General features: G+C 31.1%; 1 protein-coding gene and 1 long non-coding RNA gene across 2 annotated transcripts; one reads left to right on the top strand and one right to left on the bottom strand.

Moving 5' to 3' along the window:
- Positions 1-2323: 2323 nt before the first annotated feature.
- Positions 2324-8758, top strand: LOC101248800 (probable cinnamyl alcohol dehydrogenase 6). The gene is made up of 6 exons (XM_069288035.1): positions 2324-2640; positions 2770-2883; positions 5055-5282; positions 5796-6084; positions 7985-8138; positions 8366-8758. The coding sequence occupies exons 1-6, from the start codon at positions 2492-2494 to the stop codon at positions 8572-8574; spliced, it is 1143 nt and encodes a 380-aa protein (XP_069144136.1). The 5' UTR covers positions 2324-2491; the 3' UTR covers positions 8575-8758.
- Positions 8759-8771: 13 nt separating this feature from the next.
- LOC138337744 (uncharacterized) lies at positions 8772-17554 on the bottom strand. Its single transcript, XR_011211137.1, has 3 exons — positions 17370-17554; positions 11225-11379; positions 8772-10281 (listed from the first exon to the last, which is right to left on the bottom strand). It is a non-coding gene; the product is annotated as an uncharacterized lncRNA (long non-coding RNA).
- Between the last annotated feature and the right edge of the window lie 848 nt (positions 17555-18402).

The raw sequence follows: 18402 nt of genomic DNA, 5'->3' as shown, positions 1-18402 counted from the left end.
TTCTTATTAATCTTTTCTTATCTTCTATGTGTCTATATCTTATCCAGTTATGAAATCTTATACTCCAGGCAAATGGATGTGTTCTCATAAAGTATGTTTTATTGGATATTTCTTGATCTAAGATGTTTTATTAATTTCTGTTCTAAGCTTCTAGCTTCGAAAAATATATGATCTAATTTATTGGTTATTTCCTTTTTAAAACTAGTTGTTTTTAGATCTTTAAGTAATATATCTGCTTTTACATATAATTTTTGTAATCCTTTTTTAACTTTTTTATATTCTTCAGTAATTTTATGTGGTCTTCTCATATATTACCCTATAGAATTATAATAATATGGATTATTTTTAATTATTTTAGTTCTTTCTATTACTTCTTTTGTCTCAAATTCTATTTGACTTAGTTCTTCACTCATTTGTTTCTGGTTTTGTCTAATAATTTCTCTAAGTGTTTTTACAGAATTCTTATATGTATATGTTAAAGATAATCTTAATTTTAAAGTAAATAAATGACTTTCTAGAGATTTTTTATATAATTTAACTATTTTAAAATGCTGTCTATTATAAAATAGTGTTCTACGGTAGGCAGATGTTTTTTAAAAATAATAATCTTTTTTCATATAAGGTCTTTTAGGACTAAGGCTCTGATACCAAAAATAAGGTGATATTTCAAAATAAGGTGATATTTCAAAATAAGGTGATATTTCAATTTCAAAATAAGGTGATATTTCAATAATTTCGTTAAACTTTTAATGTTGTAAAATCCTACTCAGTACTCCTCCACTCTCTTGTTCTACTATGTAATTATCATATTAAGTTCTAGTTTTAACTTCTTATATATATATATATAGATATAACCCATACTAACATGAACACCCATACATGGTTGCAGAAAACTAATCAGAAAAAGAATCTATGGGTATTCAAAATCATGTCATGCAATTTTATTTGACACTCACTGCGTATTTGATTATTTATCAATATTTCCTTTTTATCTGCTCCTAATTATTTTTTCATTTTGATAAATAAAGAAATAAAAAAAATTCTACTATACTCTTAATTAATTACTTTTAAAAAGGTAAAAACTTTTTAAATTTTTTACGTCTTTTCATTCATCCACTTCATAATTAATATGAATAAAATAGTAAATTTATTATGTCAATTTTTTCTTAATAGATATGTCATTTCAAAAGTGAATAAGTAAATAGGGACTGCAAGAGTATAATTTTTTAAAAATATTGTTATTTAAAATAAATTAAAGATTTTTTATTTAATCATAGATTATTATATTAAAAATTAAATAAATACTGTAAGATTAAATTATTACTACAAATACAAAAGTATGTCTTTTTTTAACTCGTAGGCGTCACAAGTTTGGATCATTCCTTATGGATATATAGTTAACTTTAATTGGGTACGGCAATATAGTAATTATTAAGGGTGTGTTTGGTATAGAGGAAAATACTTTTTAAGAAATTAGATAATTTTGTATTTAATTTATTTTGTATTTGTTATGCAAGTATTTTTTTACTGAGCTAGTCAATTTAGATTATAGGTTAGTTTTTCCTATATACTTTTCTACAAGGTGTATAAAAAAGAATTAGTTTTTATTTATTTGAATGATTTTGATTTGATACAAAATTTTAGAAAATAAAGAAGATTTTCGAATTTTGTGGTTGAAAAAATTAAAATGTGTCAAATGTATTAATAAAATATCATTTATTCTTGTAGTTTTAAACATGTTAAATGAAAAAATTGAAATTAAAAAAGTTGCTATAAAGAAAAGAAACATTTTTTAAGCAGACTAAAAAGAAAAGTAGGTAAAAGAAATTAAAATGAAATAAAATAAAATATTTTAATAGAACTATTAATATATAATCTAGTTTAATACTATGGAAGGTGAAAGTTGAGGATAGAGAGGTGAGGTGGTAGAGATGAGAAGCACAAGGGGTGGGGTCGGGGCTAAGTATGGTGAAAATTTCATTAATTCATTCATGTAAATAGAAAAAGATGAAGCAATCATCACTCGATAGCTCAAAACTGATCAGTATAAAATCATGTGATTTGTCCTCGTTTGTGCATATTACTGACACTAGCCTAACGCCTCCTGCCTACTCGTTTTTAACTAACTTATTTATATCTAGCTACATGATGAAAAATTTCCTTGATCAATCGTCACTCGACAGCTCAAAGATGACCACAACCTGCGTGCTTGCCTACTCGTCTTTCACTGGTCTATTTGTATCCAACTACAATTTCTTTCCTTATAAAAGAAAAAGGGGCCCTCGGCCAATGATATATAAATATAACCACTTGAAATCTTGAACTTAGTTATTATCACTTGAAATCATTCTTCTAAAATCTAGAATTCAGAAAATTGTAATCTTAATTCCGCCTCTCAAACGACGTAAAACTCTATAAAAAGAAAGGCTTACTCTTCTATTGGGAAAAAAATCCTTATAACACTAAAAAAATAGAAAGACTAATACTCAAAATGCCACTCTCTCCCTCAATACTCAAATCTCTAACATCTCCAACAATTTCTCCTATGGCCAAATCAACTCCAAAACTCACACAAAGTGCTCTTGGTTGGGCTGCTCAAGACTCCTCTGGCAAGTTAACACCATTTATGTTCAAGAGAAGGTTTCTAATAATATCCTATCTTAATTAATACATACATTATTACTTCAACAATAGTATTATATGTATATAGTATTTTTTTTTTCTAGCTAGTTTTTGGAAATATATTCTAACAATTTAATATTATTGTAGAGAAAATGGTTTAGATGATGTGACCATCAAGATCTTGTATTGTGGGATGTGTCGTACAGATGTACACTTTGCCAAGAATGATTGGGGCAACACAACCTATCCTATTGTCCCTGGGTAATTACTTTTACTTCATATTACAATTATCTAAGCAAACGATATCGATATTGTCTTAACGAGATTGAGGGCTTGATATTATTGAGAGATTTTAACTTTTCTCGCATAAATATAAGTTGAATAACAATAATATACTTAGTGAGCTTTGAAAGGGTTAGGATGATGTACGCATGTCTTATGAAGAAAGAAGGTAAGAAATGCAAATTCTCAATGAAAAAATATAATATAAAGTTAGAATAATAAAACCTGACACAATAATTTGAAATGTTAATTTAATGATATTAATATAGTGTTTGTGTTGAATTTGATAAGTTAAGATAATGATAGTGGAATAGTGTTAGCTTGTTGCAGTGCTAGAAATTTGAAGAGGACACCAAAACACAAATTTGATCTTTTTTGTAAATTGACAACGATAGATTTTGTATAATGCAAAAGGGTTGACTGTTTGAGGGCTTTAGAATATTTAATAATAAAAGGGTAAAAATATTTTGAGAAGGAGGATTGAAATAGGTGTATAATGTGGGTTCATGTTAATCGTTGGGATATAATTAATAAGACAACAAAATTGATAGTCACGTAAGAATAGATACTAAAATTACCTAAAATTCAGTTCATATTTCTTTTCAAATTTAACAATATGTGATAAAAATTGAACAATATATGAAATCACATCTTTAGGAAATAAGGAAAAGACCAAGAAAATTGAAGTGTCAAGTCATTGCTTTAGTTGCCTTATAGTCGAGCCAATTCTCAATGGTATTTCATCTCAACATCATGCATGCATGAAGGAGGATTTGAGACATCTATGTGTTTGGCATGGAAGAAAACGTTTCTTAGAATATATATGTTTTGTAATTTTTGTATGTTTGATTGATCAACTCTAAAAAAATGAGTAACCTAATGTATGAAAAATAAGTTATATAAATGACGTTCCAAAATTATTATTTCCTCTCCATCTACTCAATCCTCATCCTTTGACCATCCCACCCTTCGCCACCTCCAAGCCCCACTCCCATCCCCATGCATCTCTATAAAATTTTACCACATAACATGTAAATATTCTCAATAAAGCAAAACCATTAAGCTATGTATAAATAACATATACATATTCTTAAAAATAAAGCAAAACCATTAAGCTATGTATAAATAACATATACTAATTCTTAAAATAAAGCAAAACCATTAAGCTATGTACAAATTAAGGTAAAGTTGAATTAGTCAACTTAGGATCATTACATCATTTCTTGTACTAACACACTCTTGAGTTCTTTAATCAGTATTATATAACCTAAAAAGAAGATGACAAATTTGTTCGTTACAAAATCATTATATCTTAGATGGTCACTCAACTTTCAGTTTTTTAATTAGAAAGTCATTCAACTTTAAATTTTTTAGTTATAAAGTCACTCAATTTTGTTTTATAACTCAAAACTCATTCAACTATTGATGTTTAACTTAGAAAGTCAACCAATTATTTATATTTCACTTATAAAGTCACTCAATCAATTTAAATAATTTTTTCATTAAATTTTGTCTTAAACTACTTTTAAAGAAATAATAAGATATCTATTTTAATTAGTTCATTGACCGCTCCAATTATTTTTCTAAAAAAATGTAAAAACGTACCGTAACAATCTTCTACTATTTTTTTAAATGAAAAGGTAGTAACAAAACAATAATTAAAATAAGCATCTTATTTATTTTTTAAAAGTAATTTAAATTATTTTTTGTATTTTTAATTTAAATTATTTTTTGTATTTTTAAAAAATAAAATGAAAAAATTATTTAAATTGATTAAGTGACTTTATAAGTGAAATATAAATAGTAGGATGACTTTCTAAGTGAAACACCAATAGTTGAGTGATTTTTGAATTAAAAAACAATGTTGAGTGACTTTCTAAATAAATTATTAAAAGTTGAGTGACAATCTGAGGTATTATCTCTAATAAGAATTAGAGTTGGTCTTTTCTCCTTGTCGAAGCCCACAATATCAAATATTTTTGTTATCACAGTTAATTATGTAACACTTTTTTAAGATTTATTTTAGATCATAAATTTTTTTATAGGCTATCAATTAAAGCTTGTAAGTGATATATTTATGTAAATGTTATTAATCACATCATCAGAATGTATAACTTAAACTGTTTTTTTTTATATATATGTAATATTAGGTATGAAATTATTGGAATTGTAATTAAGGTGGGAAGCAATGTGTCAAAGTTCAAGGTAGGTGAAAGAGTAGGAGTTGGATATGTGGCTGCTACATGTTTGGATTGTGAGCTTTGCAATAGCTTCCAAGAGAACTATTGTGACCAAATGAAACCTGTCTATAATAGCATTCATTGGGATGACACTCCCACCTATGGTGGTTACTCCACAATCATGGTTGCTGATCACAGGTAAAAAGATTCTAAGAATATTTTAGTACAATATTAAGTACTTTTTATCTAAGATCATAAAATTTAAAAGTCATCACAATTATTTTTTCTATTTTAATTTATGTGACATGGTTTGACTTGACACGTAGTTTAAGAAATAAATAAAGATTTTGAAACTTGTGATCTCAAATAAGTCATAAATGTTTGTGTGACTATAAATCATTTCATAGTGAAATAATCATTATAAAGATGATTGTTAAATCAAATCAGACAAATAAATTAAAATGTAAGGTGTAACTTTTATTCAATCATGATGCTTTAATTTCTTGACCCTCTAAGGTCCCATTCCCACCACATTACACTCCTACCCCACCCTTAACACTCCATATCATATCTGTTTAGATTATATAAAAATACTTTTACTATAATATCATTTGTTCACATATCGAATATAAAAAATAAATAATGAATTCACTTATTTTCCTTCGTACTGAACATAACCCTAATGTTTTTTCTCTTTTTTTAAAAATGTAGATATGTAGTGCACATACCAGATAGCTTGCCTATGGATAGAGCAGCACCACTAATGGGAGCTGGCTTGACAGTGTACACTGCCATGAAAAATAGCAACTTATTTGAGTCACCAGGCAAACATATGGCTGTAATAGGTTTAGGTGGTGTTGGGCATATGGCTATCAAATTTGGGAAGGCTTTTGGTCATCATGTTACTGTTATTAGCACCTCTCCTTCTAAAGAAAAAGATGCCAAAGAGAAATTGGATGCTGATGGCTTTATCTTGAGCACTGACCTCAAACAAATGCAGGTTTGTAAACTCCTCACAAATGTCACCTAAAAAGTTGAAATTAAAATATTATTATTTAAAAAAATATCATTTTAAGCAGACTAATAAAAATTGGACAAATAAATTAAAATAGAGGGTATAAGATGAGTTACTAATAGGGATGTACATGACCGGCTTGGTTCGGATTTTTCAATATCAAATCAAACCATTTGTCTCGGATTTTTGAACTTATAAACCAAACCAATAAAACTCGAATTTTTCAACTTCAGGTTTTTTCAAGATTTTTTGGGGTTTTTTCGGATTTTTAGATAAAGTATTCATACAAACACATAACTTGCTTGTACTTCAAATATTTCTTTAGTGTTACCAAAATGCAACTATCTAAGTTATTTCTCAAGAAAATAACAAAAAATATGATATGATTATTGACACTACAATATCCAATAAAAATATAATAATAGAATCGCTTAAAACAAATATTGCAAATTAATAAGTCATAATAAAATTGATCATAATTTAAAGTACTAAATCATATAAGTTTAGCAAGTATTAGTTACATGACTAAATATTAAAAGAAAGTAAAATTAGATCATTATTTTAATTATTTGAATCTTTGTAAAACTAAAAAAACAAATATTCAATATTATTGTCATTCTTAGTGTTGAATTGATTTTCTTTTTGCATTACTATTAATTTGACTTTTATTTAAACTTTGTTATAGTTACCTATATGTATGAATTATAATCTTTATTAGATCATTAAGAATTCTAACTTCTAAACATGAATTAAATATATTAAAAGATTAAAACTATGAAAAAGTATAAGGGATATTTAAAAATTATATCAAAGAAAGTATTTTACATATAAAATAAAATTTTAAAATTATACATATAATGTCGGGTTGTTTTTTTTTAGTTGAAAGCAAACCAACCCAAATATAGTCGGGTTTTTTAATCCAACACCAAACGAAGTCAAACCATAGAACTAGTCGTGTTTTTTTTTTGTTTGACTTGGTTTGTGGTTTGGTTCGATTTTCAGTTCGGTTTTGCACACCCCTAGTTACTGACTACATAGATGTTTACGATTATTAGATGAGTGGGTTAAAATCTCATGTTGATTGGAAAATAGACTTATGATCTTCTTATATTGATTTGGACAATTCTCCAATCATGAATTAATTTTTGGGTTAAATTGGACTCATGTGAGTCATTTATTACTATGGTATTGGAGTAGAACTCATCTCATCGAATGTAAGACCCCAAATTAAATTTTTCCATGCACCAGTTGTCCAATCTTGGGCATGAGGCAGCTAGGATGTTGAACAATGAAAAAGTCTCATGTCGATAGTTAATTAAATGAGTGACTCTTTATAAACCTTGGACAATCCTTTTCCTTTTGAGTCAACTTTTGAGATGTGACTTAGGTCCAAAACCTAATTTTACATGATATTAAAGTCACGTACATCTTCATTTGAACTCTTCGTCCACGCTATTGTTGGACCTGGGCATGAGGACATGTTAGAATGGGTTAAAGTCCCAATCAATGTGGAACGGACCAACAATCTTCTTAAATGAACTTAGACAATACTTCCTCTTATGAGCTAGCATGTATTTGGATTGATTATATTCACATGTCACATATTTATAACACTCAACATACTTATTTTATGATTGTGATTAGAGCTGTTAAAACGAGCTGACCAATACAAGGCTAGAGATTGCAGCGGCCTAACCTACCTTACCTCTATCCTCCATTTAAAAGAGCGGGTCATTTGTACTTTTGCCCCTATTTTATGTTGGTTTTTAATTTATGTCCCTCGTAACAAATAAATTTTTCGTGAGACGATATACAAATGCAATAAATTGAAAGTTTAGTACTTATTGTTTCTTTTTCCCTTTTCACCCTTTTTGGTGGTTGGCAGAGGAACAGAAGAAGTTTAGATTTTATTATTGACACAGTATCAGCAAAGCATTCTTTAGGGCCTTATCTTGAGCTCCTAAAAGTGAATGGAACTATATCAATTGTGGGAGAACCAGCTCAGCCAATTGAAGTCCCAGCTACACCTTTGATCTATGGTAAATATTTTCAATTCAATTATTTAGAGACAGATTCAAAATTTAAAGTTAGAAAACTTTCCACATATGTTGTTCAGTTTCTTCAAAAATATCAACAGGTGAGTGTGAGATCCTCCAAAAATAGTGTATCTTTGAAGGATCCGACACGAATGTTAAAATATTTTCGGAGGTATAAAACATTCATGTTTTATTGAAGTTGTTTAATTATTTTTTGAAAAATGTTTCAGGCAAAAAAGTTGTTAGGGGTAGCATTATTGGAAGTGTGAAGGAGTTACAAGAGATGATGAATTTTTGTGGCAAACACAACATCTTGTGTGAGATAGAGCTTGTTACAATTGACAAAATTAATGAAGCCTTTGATAGGCTTTCCAAGAATGATGTTAAGTTTCGATTTGTCCTCAATGTAGCTGCCCACCAATATTCCTCAAGGCTTTAGAAACTACATTTCTTGTTCAAGTATTGTTTGAAATTGTTATTGTAAGTTATTCTTATGTATCTCTACTTTTTGCATCTTAAATTATGTGTGATTTTTGGACTTTTCACATTTGTTCGAGTCTCAATATGAATATCAGACATCAAAGTAAAAATAAATAAATAAATTGTTTGTACTTTTTCTTTTATATGTAGCTTTTTATGTGCCTTGACTCTTGATTTTGAGTGACAAATTAGACTTCAAAATTCTAATTATAAGTGGCCATTCTATCCCATTTTTAGGTTCCTATTTGAAGATATCCTACCATTTTTATGAGGTCGTCTGATTTCGTATTACAGTGGGGGAACAAAGAGACTTCGGTGGAAGAAGGTACATAATATTAACAATAATAATAATTACTCTATTGATTCGGTGGCGATTCCAAAAAATCGGTTTGAGTTGATCGACTAGTTGTAAGATCTGATCTAAAAATCAACCCGCTGCCACCAACACCACCAGCAATAACACTTATTTGAATCTCCGGCAGTGAGCGACCTACCTTCTCATCGAATTCTCAGGTACATTTTTTCTTTATTTTCCTTCTAAAAATTCTTGTTTGGTGCATGATTATACAACATTCGATGTACTTAATGGTGAAGTTAGATACCGCAAGGAGGTTAGGTTCATAAAAAAAATTACTTTAATCCACCTTACTGTGATTAAGAAAAGATTATTGTGTGAAAAACTTGCACTGATATAACTAGAGTCAATTAATAGTATATGACCTTTAATTGTATCCTCATTTATACTTTGTCATGTGGTAATGTTATGAACTCTTAATGAACGCATCTAGATTTGATAATACCTATTTTTATATACTCTAAAAGATGAAGAATTTTGAGTGAAATGATTGAACGCAAGTGACCAAGTGTTTACCATCTTGACTGATTGAGATGAATTATGATTAAACGATTGATCTCCTCTTACTATTCCATGTAAAAAAACATTCTAACTAGAGTAAGAGGAGACCAATCATTTAATAGTAATCCACCTCAATTATTAAAGATGATAAACACTTAATCACTTGCGTTCAATCATTTCATTCAAAATTCTTCCTCATTTAGAATATAAAAAAATAGATATTGTCAAATTTAGATGTGTTGATTGAGTGTTCATAACATTACCACATGACCAATTACAAATGAGTATACAATTGAAGGTTGTCTATTATTAATTAACTCTAGTTATATTAATGTAAATTTTCACATAATAATCTTTTCTTAATCACTGTAAGAAGGATTTAAGTGATTTTTTTATGAACCCTAACCTCCTTGGGGTATTTAGCTACACCATGAAATCATCCAAGGTTGTATAATCACACACCAAATAAGCATTTTAGAAGGAAAATAGATAAAAAAAAAAATGAACATGAGAATTTGACGAGAAGAGTAGGTAGCTCGCTGTCGGAGATTTTTAAGAAAGTGTTACTATTGATGGTATTGGTTGTAGCGGGCTGATCTTTTAGATCAGATCTTACAACTTGTCGTTCAACTCGAACTGATTTTTTTTGGGAATCTCCAACGAATCAATCGAGTCATTATTATTATTATTTTGTACCTTCTTGCACTGAAGTCTCTTTTTGTTCCCCTGATGTAATGCCAAATTAGACGACGTCATACTAACTGACTTTGTCTCCTTTTGATGATGATAAGATATCAATTTCTTCTTCATCTGTACTTTCATAATTCAATAACATGTATTACTCAATCAATACATACAAATTAATTAAGTATGATTAACATTAACTGCAGCTAATTTACTACTAATTATAGAACTAATGAAACAATTTTTAAAAAAAAATTGGTAGAAAATAAATTCATGATGTGGCGACTAAAAATAACCAAGTATGCTACAAAAAAGCTTCCACAAAATATATGTTTTGTAAGTCGCCACTTGAAGTTAGACTTTCAATGGCTATTATAGACGCTACCAAAAGGACTTATACTATTAGTTCCAACTCTCATCGCCACTAAAGAAAGGATTTCAGTAGCGACTTATGTCATGCAGATGTTTAATACTTTCAATTGCAGCTCTAATTGCCACTAAATCTTGAGTTTTGTGGCAACTTATTATCGCCACAGGTACTAATTTTTATTTCTTACAAATTTTGTTGCCACAAACCTATCTTTTCATTGTAATTCAAGAAACATAAGAAAACTATCCTTAAACTAGATATAACAAGTACTTCTATTACTAAGAAACTCAAGAAAATATACAATTCACAATATTTCATTATTCAATGTCATTTATGCATATACACAAATGAAAAAGAAAATTAAGTGTCTTCAAGCTCCCCTCCTTTGGCGATGGGTTTTGGGATAACGCAAGAACCTTGCCTTTATTAGGAAAATACACAAGATCACTTATGTTATCACAACTTGCTGGTGGTATAATAAATTCAAGTTCACCAAATGCATTCTATTTATAAGTTGTTCTCTAATTCGTTCACAAAATTGATGAAAACAAGCTAGTTCCATGCAAGAAGAGAAACAATGAAGAAGTGCATCTGGGGATAGCTCAAGATGTATTACAAAGAACTAGCAATTGGCCACTTGTTCTCAAGAGTTGCGCGCAGTTATAACAAAAGATCAATATAGATACCAAAAGTGTTTACCTGTTGAATCTCGACATTATAGAATCCACAACTTTGAATCTCTTTGTCCACTTCTAATCTAATTCGTTCTTGGAGCGTTCTATCCATTTCTATTGAAATTTGTCCTTGTTCCTTTGACAACTTCAAAAATCCATCTTAAATTTCATCTCAGCTTCCTACGTGATTCATGAATCAACATTAGTAGCAAACAACTTCAAAATAACAACATATTATCATTAGTATCTCTTGAAGAGCTGATTGTTTAATACTGAATCTATGACCAATTACTCAAACTATATTATCAAAAAAATCAAAACATAGTTAATTGTGGTAAATGTGCTTTGTCACTCCATATTATCATTTTTTTTTCTAGAGACATCTCCATCATCAGGTAATTTTTCTTTGATTTTATCAAATTCGGATACATCTATAACTTAATCTTCATACATATTAATCATATCTAAAATCGAATGCAGCAGCACATTTAAAGTGAAACTTTTAGCCAAAGCAATTGAAGGAAAATATTGTGTTAAACAGCACCAGATAGTTAGATTTGGCATAACGAGTTAATCAATCATCAAGTCGATTCCACCATGTAACATCTAATCTTTACATGGTATTTAATTCAGAAACTTATGCTTGCATTAGATTTAAGTTTTGATAAAAGAAATCTTATGTAAAAGAACTAACTAAATGTGTACAAGTTCCTTAGCATTACTAATTGTAATTACACATTGTTAAGAGTGTAAATATAGTTAGTTAGTTAGTTAGTTAGTTTGTTAGAAATGGCAGTAAATTAGTTTTGGTTTAGAGTCATTATATATATATGCTTGTAATTAGTATTAGGAAGTTTAGTTTTCAATATCAGATTTTCTCCTCTTCTTCACTGCTTCTCTGTTCTTCCTTTTACTCTTCAATGGAGTTTTCTTTCTCCAATTCAGCTTCTTAACATGGTATCAGAGCACACGAGCCTAGATTTGGACAATTCCTACACATTCAATAAAGGATTTTGCTATTTCAGTTGATTTTCTTATTTTTCTATTTCATGGAGGTTCAAGGAACTGCTTCAGAAACTTCCATACCAGCTTCACCTTCTTCTTTCGATCCTCTTCATCCTTTGTATCTGTATCCATCAGATTCACCTGGATCGTTGAATGTTGGGATCTTACTCACTGGAAGTGATAACACCTTATGGAGCAAGGCTATGGAGTTAGCCTTGCTTGGAAAGAATAAGGTTGGATTTATCGATGGAACAGTGAAGAAGACACAATTCACAGGGGACTTGATTCGACTTTGGGATCGCTGTAATGCCATAGTTGTTTCGTGGATATTGTGCAATGTAAGTAAAGATCTTCACAGTGGAGTTCTCTATTGCTCAAATTCATACTTGATTTGGGAAGATCTTAAGGAAAGGTTTAACAAGGTAAATAGCTCTCGTATTTTTCAGCTGCATAAAGAGATTTTTACTCTTGTTCAAGGTGTCTCGTCTGTGTCATTGTAGTACTCTAGGTTGAAGGATTTGTGGGATGAATATGATTCTATAATGCCTCCTCCGGCTTGTACATGTTCTAGATCTAAAGAATTTTTTGAGCAATCACAACATCAGAGAATGTTACAGTTTCTAATGGGGCTTAATGACAATTATAGTCAGGCTAGAAGTCAAATTCTGTTAATGCCACAACTTCCTAGCATCAATCAAGCATATGCTATGGTTAATCAAGATGAAAGCCAAAGGATGGTAGCTGGATCAAGTAGGGTAATGTCTGATATGGTTCCTACTGCAATGTTTTCATCTAATTTTGGTCCTGGTGGTCATAAGCCTAGAAGATCCTATAATCCAAATGCTCTTTGTGATTACTGTAATATCAAAAGTCATATGAGAAGTGATTGTAATAAACTTCTAAAGTGTGACTTCTGTCACAAAATTGGTCACCTTAAGAGTAATTGCTATAAACTGATTGGGTATCCTGCTGAATACAAAGGCAAAAGAGATACAATTGTTGCTGGAAATTCTGTCTATAATGCAGGACATGTATCTCAACAGTATCAATGTGATAAGACAGATGCCTCCAATCATCAGATGCAAATGCAGTCTCCAAGTGTTTCTTCTTCACATAACAATGAATCTCAGATGCCTCCTTCACAGTACAACTCTCAGATGCCTTTGTTCACTCCATTGCAACATCAGAAATTACTAAAAATGCTTGATCAAACTAACCTTGAAGATATAAGTGGTACATCAAATATGACAGGTAATCATTTGTCTTCAAATGCTTCTATGAAGTGGATTATAGACACTGGAGCATCCCATCATATAGTAAGAGACTATACATGTTTATGTAATTCAGTTATGGTAGAGAATGCAGGTCAAGTTCAGCTGCCAACTGGTACTTCTGCCAAGGTTTCACATGTTGGAGATTGTCACATAGGAGGAGGTGATGTTCTTAGAAGAGTATTGTGTGTACCAGCTTTCAAATTCAATCTTCTGTCAGTGTCTCAAATGACAAAAGATTTGAATTGTTGTGTCACATTTTACCCAAGTTGTTGTGTTTTACAGGATCTAGGATCTGGGAAGGTGAGAATGATTGGTAAAGAGGAAGATGGACTTTACACTTTCTACTCTCAACATGGTCAGTATAATCACAATAAGGTGTTACAACAACCACAACATTGCATGACAACTATTCAGAGTGTGGAGGCAAATGCAAATATATGGCATCAAAGGTTGGGACATGTTCCCATGGGAGTCATCAGAAAGATCTCATCATTTCACAAGTTTGGTAATAAGTTTGTTTTACATAAATGTGATATTTTTCCTCTAGCTAGACAGACAAGGTTGCCTTTTCCACACAGTACTAGTAGTTCTACATGTATTTTTCAGCTTCTTCATATGGATGTTTGGGGTCCCTATAGAGTTGAAACATATGATGGTATGAGATATTTTTTGACTATAGTTGATGACTATTCTAGATGGACTTGGACTTTCTTAATGAGACTTAAATCTGATGTTGTTAGTTTGCTAAAACAGTTTGTTGCTGAAATAGAAACTCAGTTTGATAAAAGGATTAAAAGGATAAGATTTGATAATAGCACTGAATTCTTCAATACCAATTGTGATGATTTATTTAAACTTCATGGCATCATTCATAAGAGTTCTTGTCCATATACACCTCAACAAAATGGGGTAGTGGAAAGAAGACACAGACATATTTTAGAAACTGCAAGAGCTGTCAAATTTCAAGCTGGTTTTCCTAACAAATTTTGGGGATTATGTATTCATGCTGCTACTCATGTGTTGAACAGAATTCCTTCTACAACTTTAGGGAATGTATCATCCTTTGAGAGATTATATGGAAGACCTCCTCTTTTAGACTACATGAGAGTCATTGGGTGTCTGTGTTTTGCCACTAACATTACTACACATGACAAGTTTAGTCCAAGGGCAATTAGAGCTATTTTGATGGGGTATGGTACGACTCAAAAAGGATACAAGCTATATGATTTGGAAAATAAGAAATTCTTCATTAGCAGGGATGTAAATTTCTTATGTAAATTTCTTGGAAACAGTTTTTCCTTTTCATGATCACACTTCTAAACAGACTCATCTTGTCCATCCATCAGATATGTTTGATTATGATATCCTAGTTGCAGATTCTACTTCTTCAAATGTTTGCCAAGATAGTGTTTCTCCTTCTTCTCAGAATTGTGAGGATTGTGCAGATGATTTATCACAAGTTTCATATGACATTACTCCATCACCTTTAAGAAAATCAAGCAGAAACTCCAGGCCTCCTGTTTGGCACAAAGATTATGTAGTCACAGCTGGTTCTAAGAAGTGTAATTACTCTCTTGCATCAGTCTTAGACTATGAGGGATTATCACCTACATATCAAAGTTTTTTTTCAAAGTTTTCTGCTGAAACTGAACCATCAAGTTACTTAGAGGCAGTACAAGATCCTAGATGGATAGATGCTATGAAGAATGAGATCAAAGCACTAGAAGATAATGGCACATGGGAACTGGTGACATTGCCTAAGAATAAAAGGGCTATAGGTTGTAAATGGGTATACAAGATCAAATATAATGCAGATGGAAGTGTAGAGAGATATAAGGCTAGACTAGTTGCTAAGGGGTATAATCAAAAGGAAGGATTTGATTACCAAGAAACTTTCTCTCCAGTGGTGAAGATGGCAACTGTGAGGTCTGTTGTGTCTATTGCAGCTGCAAATCACTGGATAATACATCAGATGGATGTATACAATGCATTTCTACAAGGAGATTTATATGAAGAAGTATATATGAAACTCCCTGAAGGTCTTAATAGAAAAGTTGGCAGTGATCAAGTTTGCATATTGTTGAAATCTCTTTATGGTCTTAAACAAGCTTCAAGACAGTGGAATATTAAACTAAATACCACCTTGATTGATTCAGGATTCATTCAGAGCAATAGAGACTACTCTTTGTTTACTAGAAGGAAGAACAACAGTTTAGTAGTGGTATTAGTGTATGTAGATGATTTACTAATAACAGGAAATGATTCAAACATGATTCATGAGACTAAAGCAGCTTTACAAAATGCATTCAAGATTAAAGACTTAGGAGAACTAAGATATTTTCTTGGATTGGAGTTTGCTAGAAGTGACAGTGGGATACTCATACACCAGAGGAAATATACTTTAGAGTTACTGGCTGATATGGGATTATCAGGTGCTAAACCAGTATCAACACCTATGGAAATGAATTTAAAACTCACTTCCACAGAATATGATGATCACATGGACTCTTCACATAAAGATACACTTCTTGAGGATCCTGCAAGTTATCAAAGATTGGTTGGAAGGTTATTGTATCTCACCACCACTAGACCAGACATATCTTTTGCAGTTCAGTGTCTAAGTCAGTTTATGCATGCACCAAAAGTTTCACACATGAATTCAGCACTCAGACTGGTCAGGTATTTGAAGACAGAACCAGGTTTGGGAATTCTAATGTCATCAACTAGGGGAGATAGTTTACAAGTATTTTGTGATGCTGATTGGGGTTCATGCATAAACAGCAGGAGATCAATTACTGGTTACTTAATCAAATATGGAGAATCTCTTATCTCATGGAGGTCTAAGAAGCAGGTTACAGTTTTCGGAAGTTCAGCTGAGGCTGAGTACAGAGCCATGGCCTCAACTGTTGCAGAGATTGTTTGGACTGTTGGTTTGTTTCAAGAATTAGGAGTTGATATCTCTTTACCAGTGTCTGTTCATTCAGATAGTACTTCAGCATTGCAAATTGCAGCCAATCCCGTGTTTCATGAAAGAACAAAACACATAGATATTGATTGTCACTTTATTAGAGAGAAGATAAAGGATGGAATGCTTATCACTGTCTATCTTCCATCTTCAGAACAGCCTGCAGATATGCTTACCAAGGCACTTGGAAAAGGCCATCATAGATATCTAATGTCCAAGCTAGGAATGAAGAACATCTTCATAGCTCCTAGCTTGAAGGGGGGTGTAAAAGAACTAACTAAATGTGTACAAGTTCCTTAGCATTACTAATTGTAATTACACATTGTTAAGAGTGTAAATATAGTTAGTTAGTTAGTTAGTTTGTTTGTTTGTTAGAAATGGCAGTAAATTAGTTGTGGTTTAGAGTCATTATATATATGCTTGTAATTAGTATTATGAAGTTTAGTTTTCAATATCAGATTTTCTCCTCTTCTTCACTGCTTCTCTGTTCTTCCTTTTACTCTTCAATGGAGTTTTCTTTCTCCAATTCAGCTTCTTAACATCTTATTACATCAAATCCTTGGAAATAGATTTTAGATAAGCCATAATATTTTTCTAGATAGTCACAAATTTGGACAATTATGTATCAGTGGCTTTCTCCTAAATGTTCAAGTTGATTTTAAAACACAGTAAAACACATTCCAGTGGTTCTTCGCAACACAAACTAGACTAGCAACAATGTTAATCACATATCGATAAATTAACTGATCAATGATTTTTATTTCTTAAGGTTTTCAGTTCATATTAACAATTTTAGATGTTGACTTTATTTATCAAATAAAAATCAAAAAATTATGCACATAGAACAAAAAAAAATTAACATTTATTCATTCACACACTCATTTAAAGACCTAGAATGAAAAGTAAGTAAAAGGGAGGTTATTGACCTTCTCCGAGACAACAAATCAGTGAATCTCGAGTCTTCACCACTGAAAAGCTTGTTCAACAGAGGAGACAACTATGGCGATGGCAGAGGTCTTGCCGGTCTTCGGCCGACGTCCTAGAGGTGGCGATTATGTGGTTCAAAGTTGATTGAATGAAAATGGGGAAGGGATTGAGGTCTTTAGTTGGGTTATTTGGGTCGGGTTAGGGTTTTTGGTTTAAGAATTGAGGCCTGTTTATGTATTTAAAAAGGAAAAATTAGCAAACTATCATAAACATTAACATAATTATTAAAAATATTTATACTTTAAAATAATTATTAAAAATGTCTCTGTATCAATAATTTAGAAAATAAATTGAATATTAATATAATTAATTGTCTTTCCTTTTATTTCTCAAGGAGAAAAAATCTCTTTGTGAAAGAGTGTAATACTCACATAAACCTGAATTTGTTCTCAATCTTCTTAAGTAAAGCTAAAATATTGGAAATTCGAGCTTCCCTCACAAGAGGCTTTGCATACATTCGTTGCGGAAAACGCAAGGCTAATTTCTCCTTGAAATGGGTCTAATCAAATTGTTTGTAACGATACATCGAAACCATTCGAGGATCTCACCATCGAGATATAAGGAAGAGGTAGCCACTGTTTTTCACCACTAAATCAATCTAATATCATCAGTACCATTATAGTACGTCAATGAAAGCACCAAATGTAACAACTCAAGTTACCTCACAAGGGGATATATATTATAATAGATGAAGAACATGAAATACAATAGAGAAATGGAAATGACTAACTTCCTTACAACGAAACTGAGTAACCATAATCGAACAGAAAGAAGATCAGAAAATATAGGGCTAGATGGAAGGAGATGGGAAGCTTAGACTAAGAAGGGAGATGACAGGAAACACTCTTTTCTTCACAATTTGCATAATCTCTAAATAACATATCATCCATACTTTTTGATGGAACAATTTAATGCCCAGTACTCAACCGGCCGGGTCCTAAATTAACCTGGTTCTATTGCTTGTTATCGGTC

The sequence above is a fragment of the Solanum lycopersicum genome, chromosome 8 (assembly GCF_036512215.1).
Source record: "Solanum lycopersicum chromosome 8, SLM_r2.1".
NCBI classification, from domain to species: domain Eukaryota; kingdom Viridiplantae; phylum Streptophyta; class Magnoliopsida; order Solanales; family Solanaceae; genus Solanum; species Solanum lycopersicum.
The sequence above is the reverse complement of the archived record's forward strand: the minus strand, read 5'-3'. Positions and strand labels throughout refer to the sequence as shown.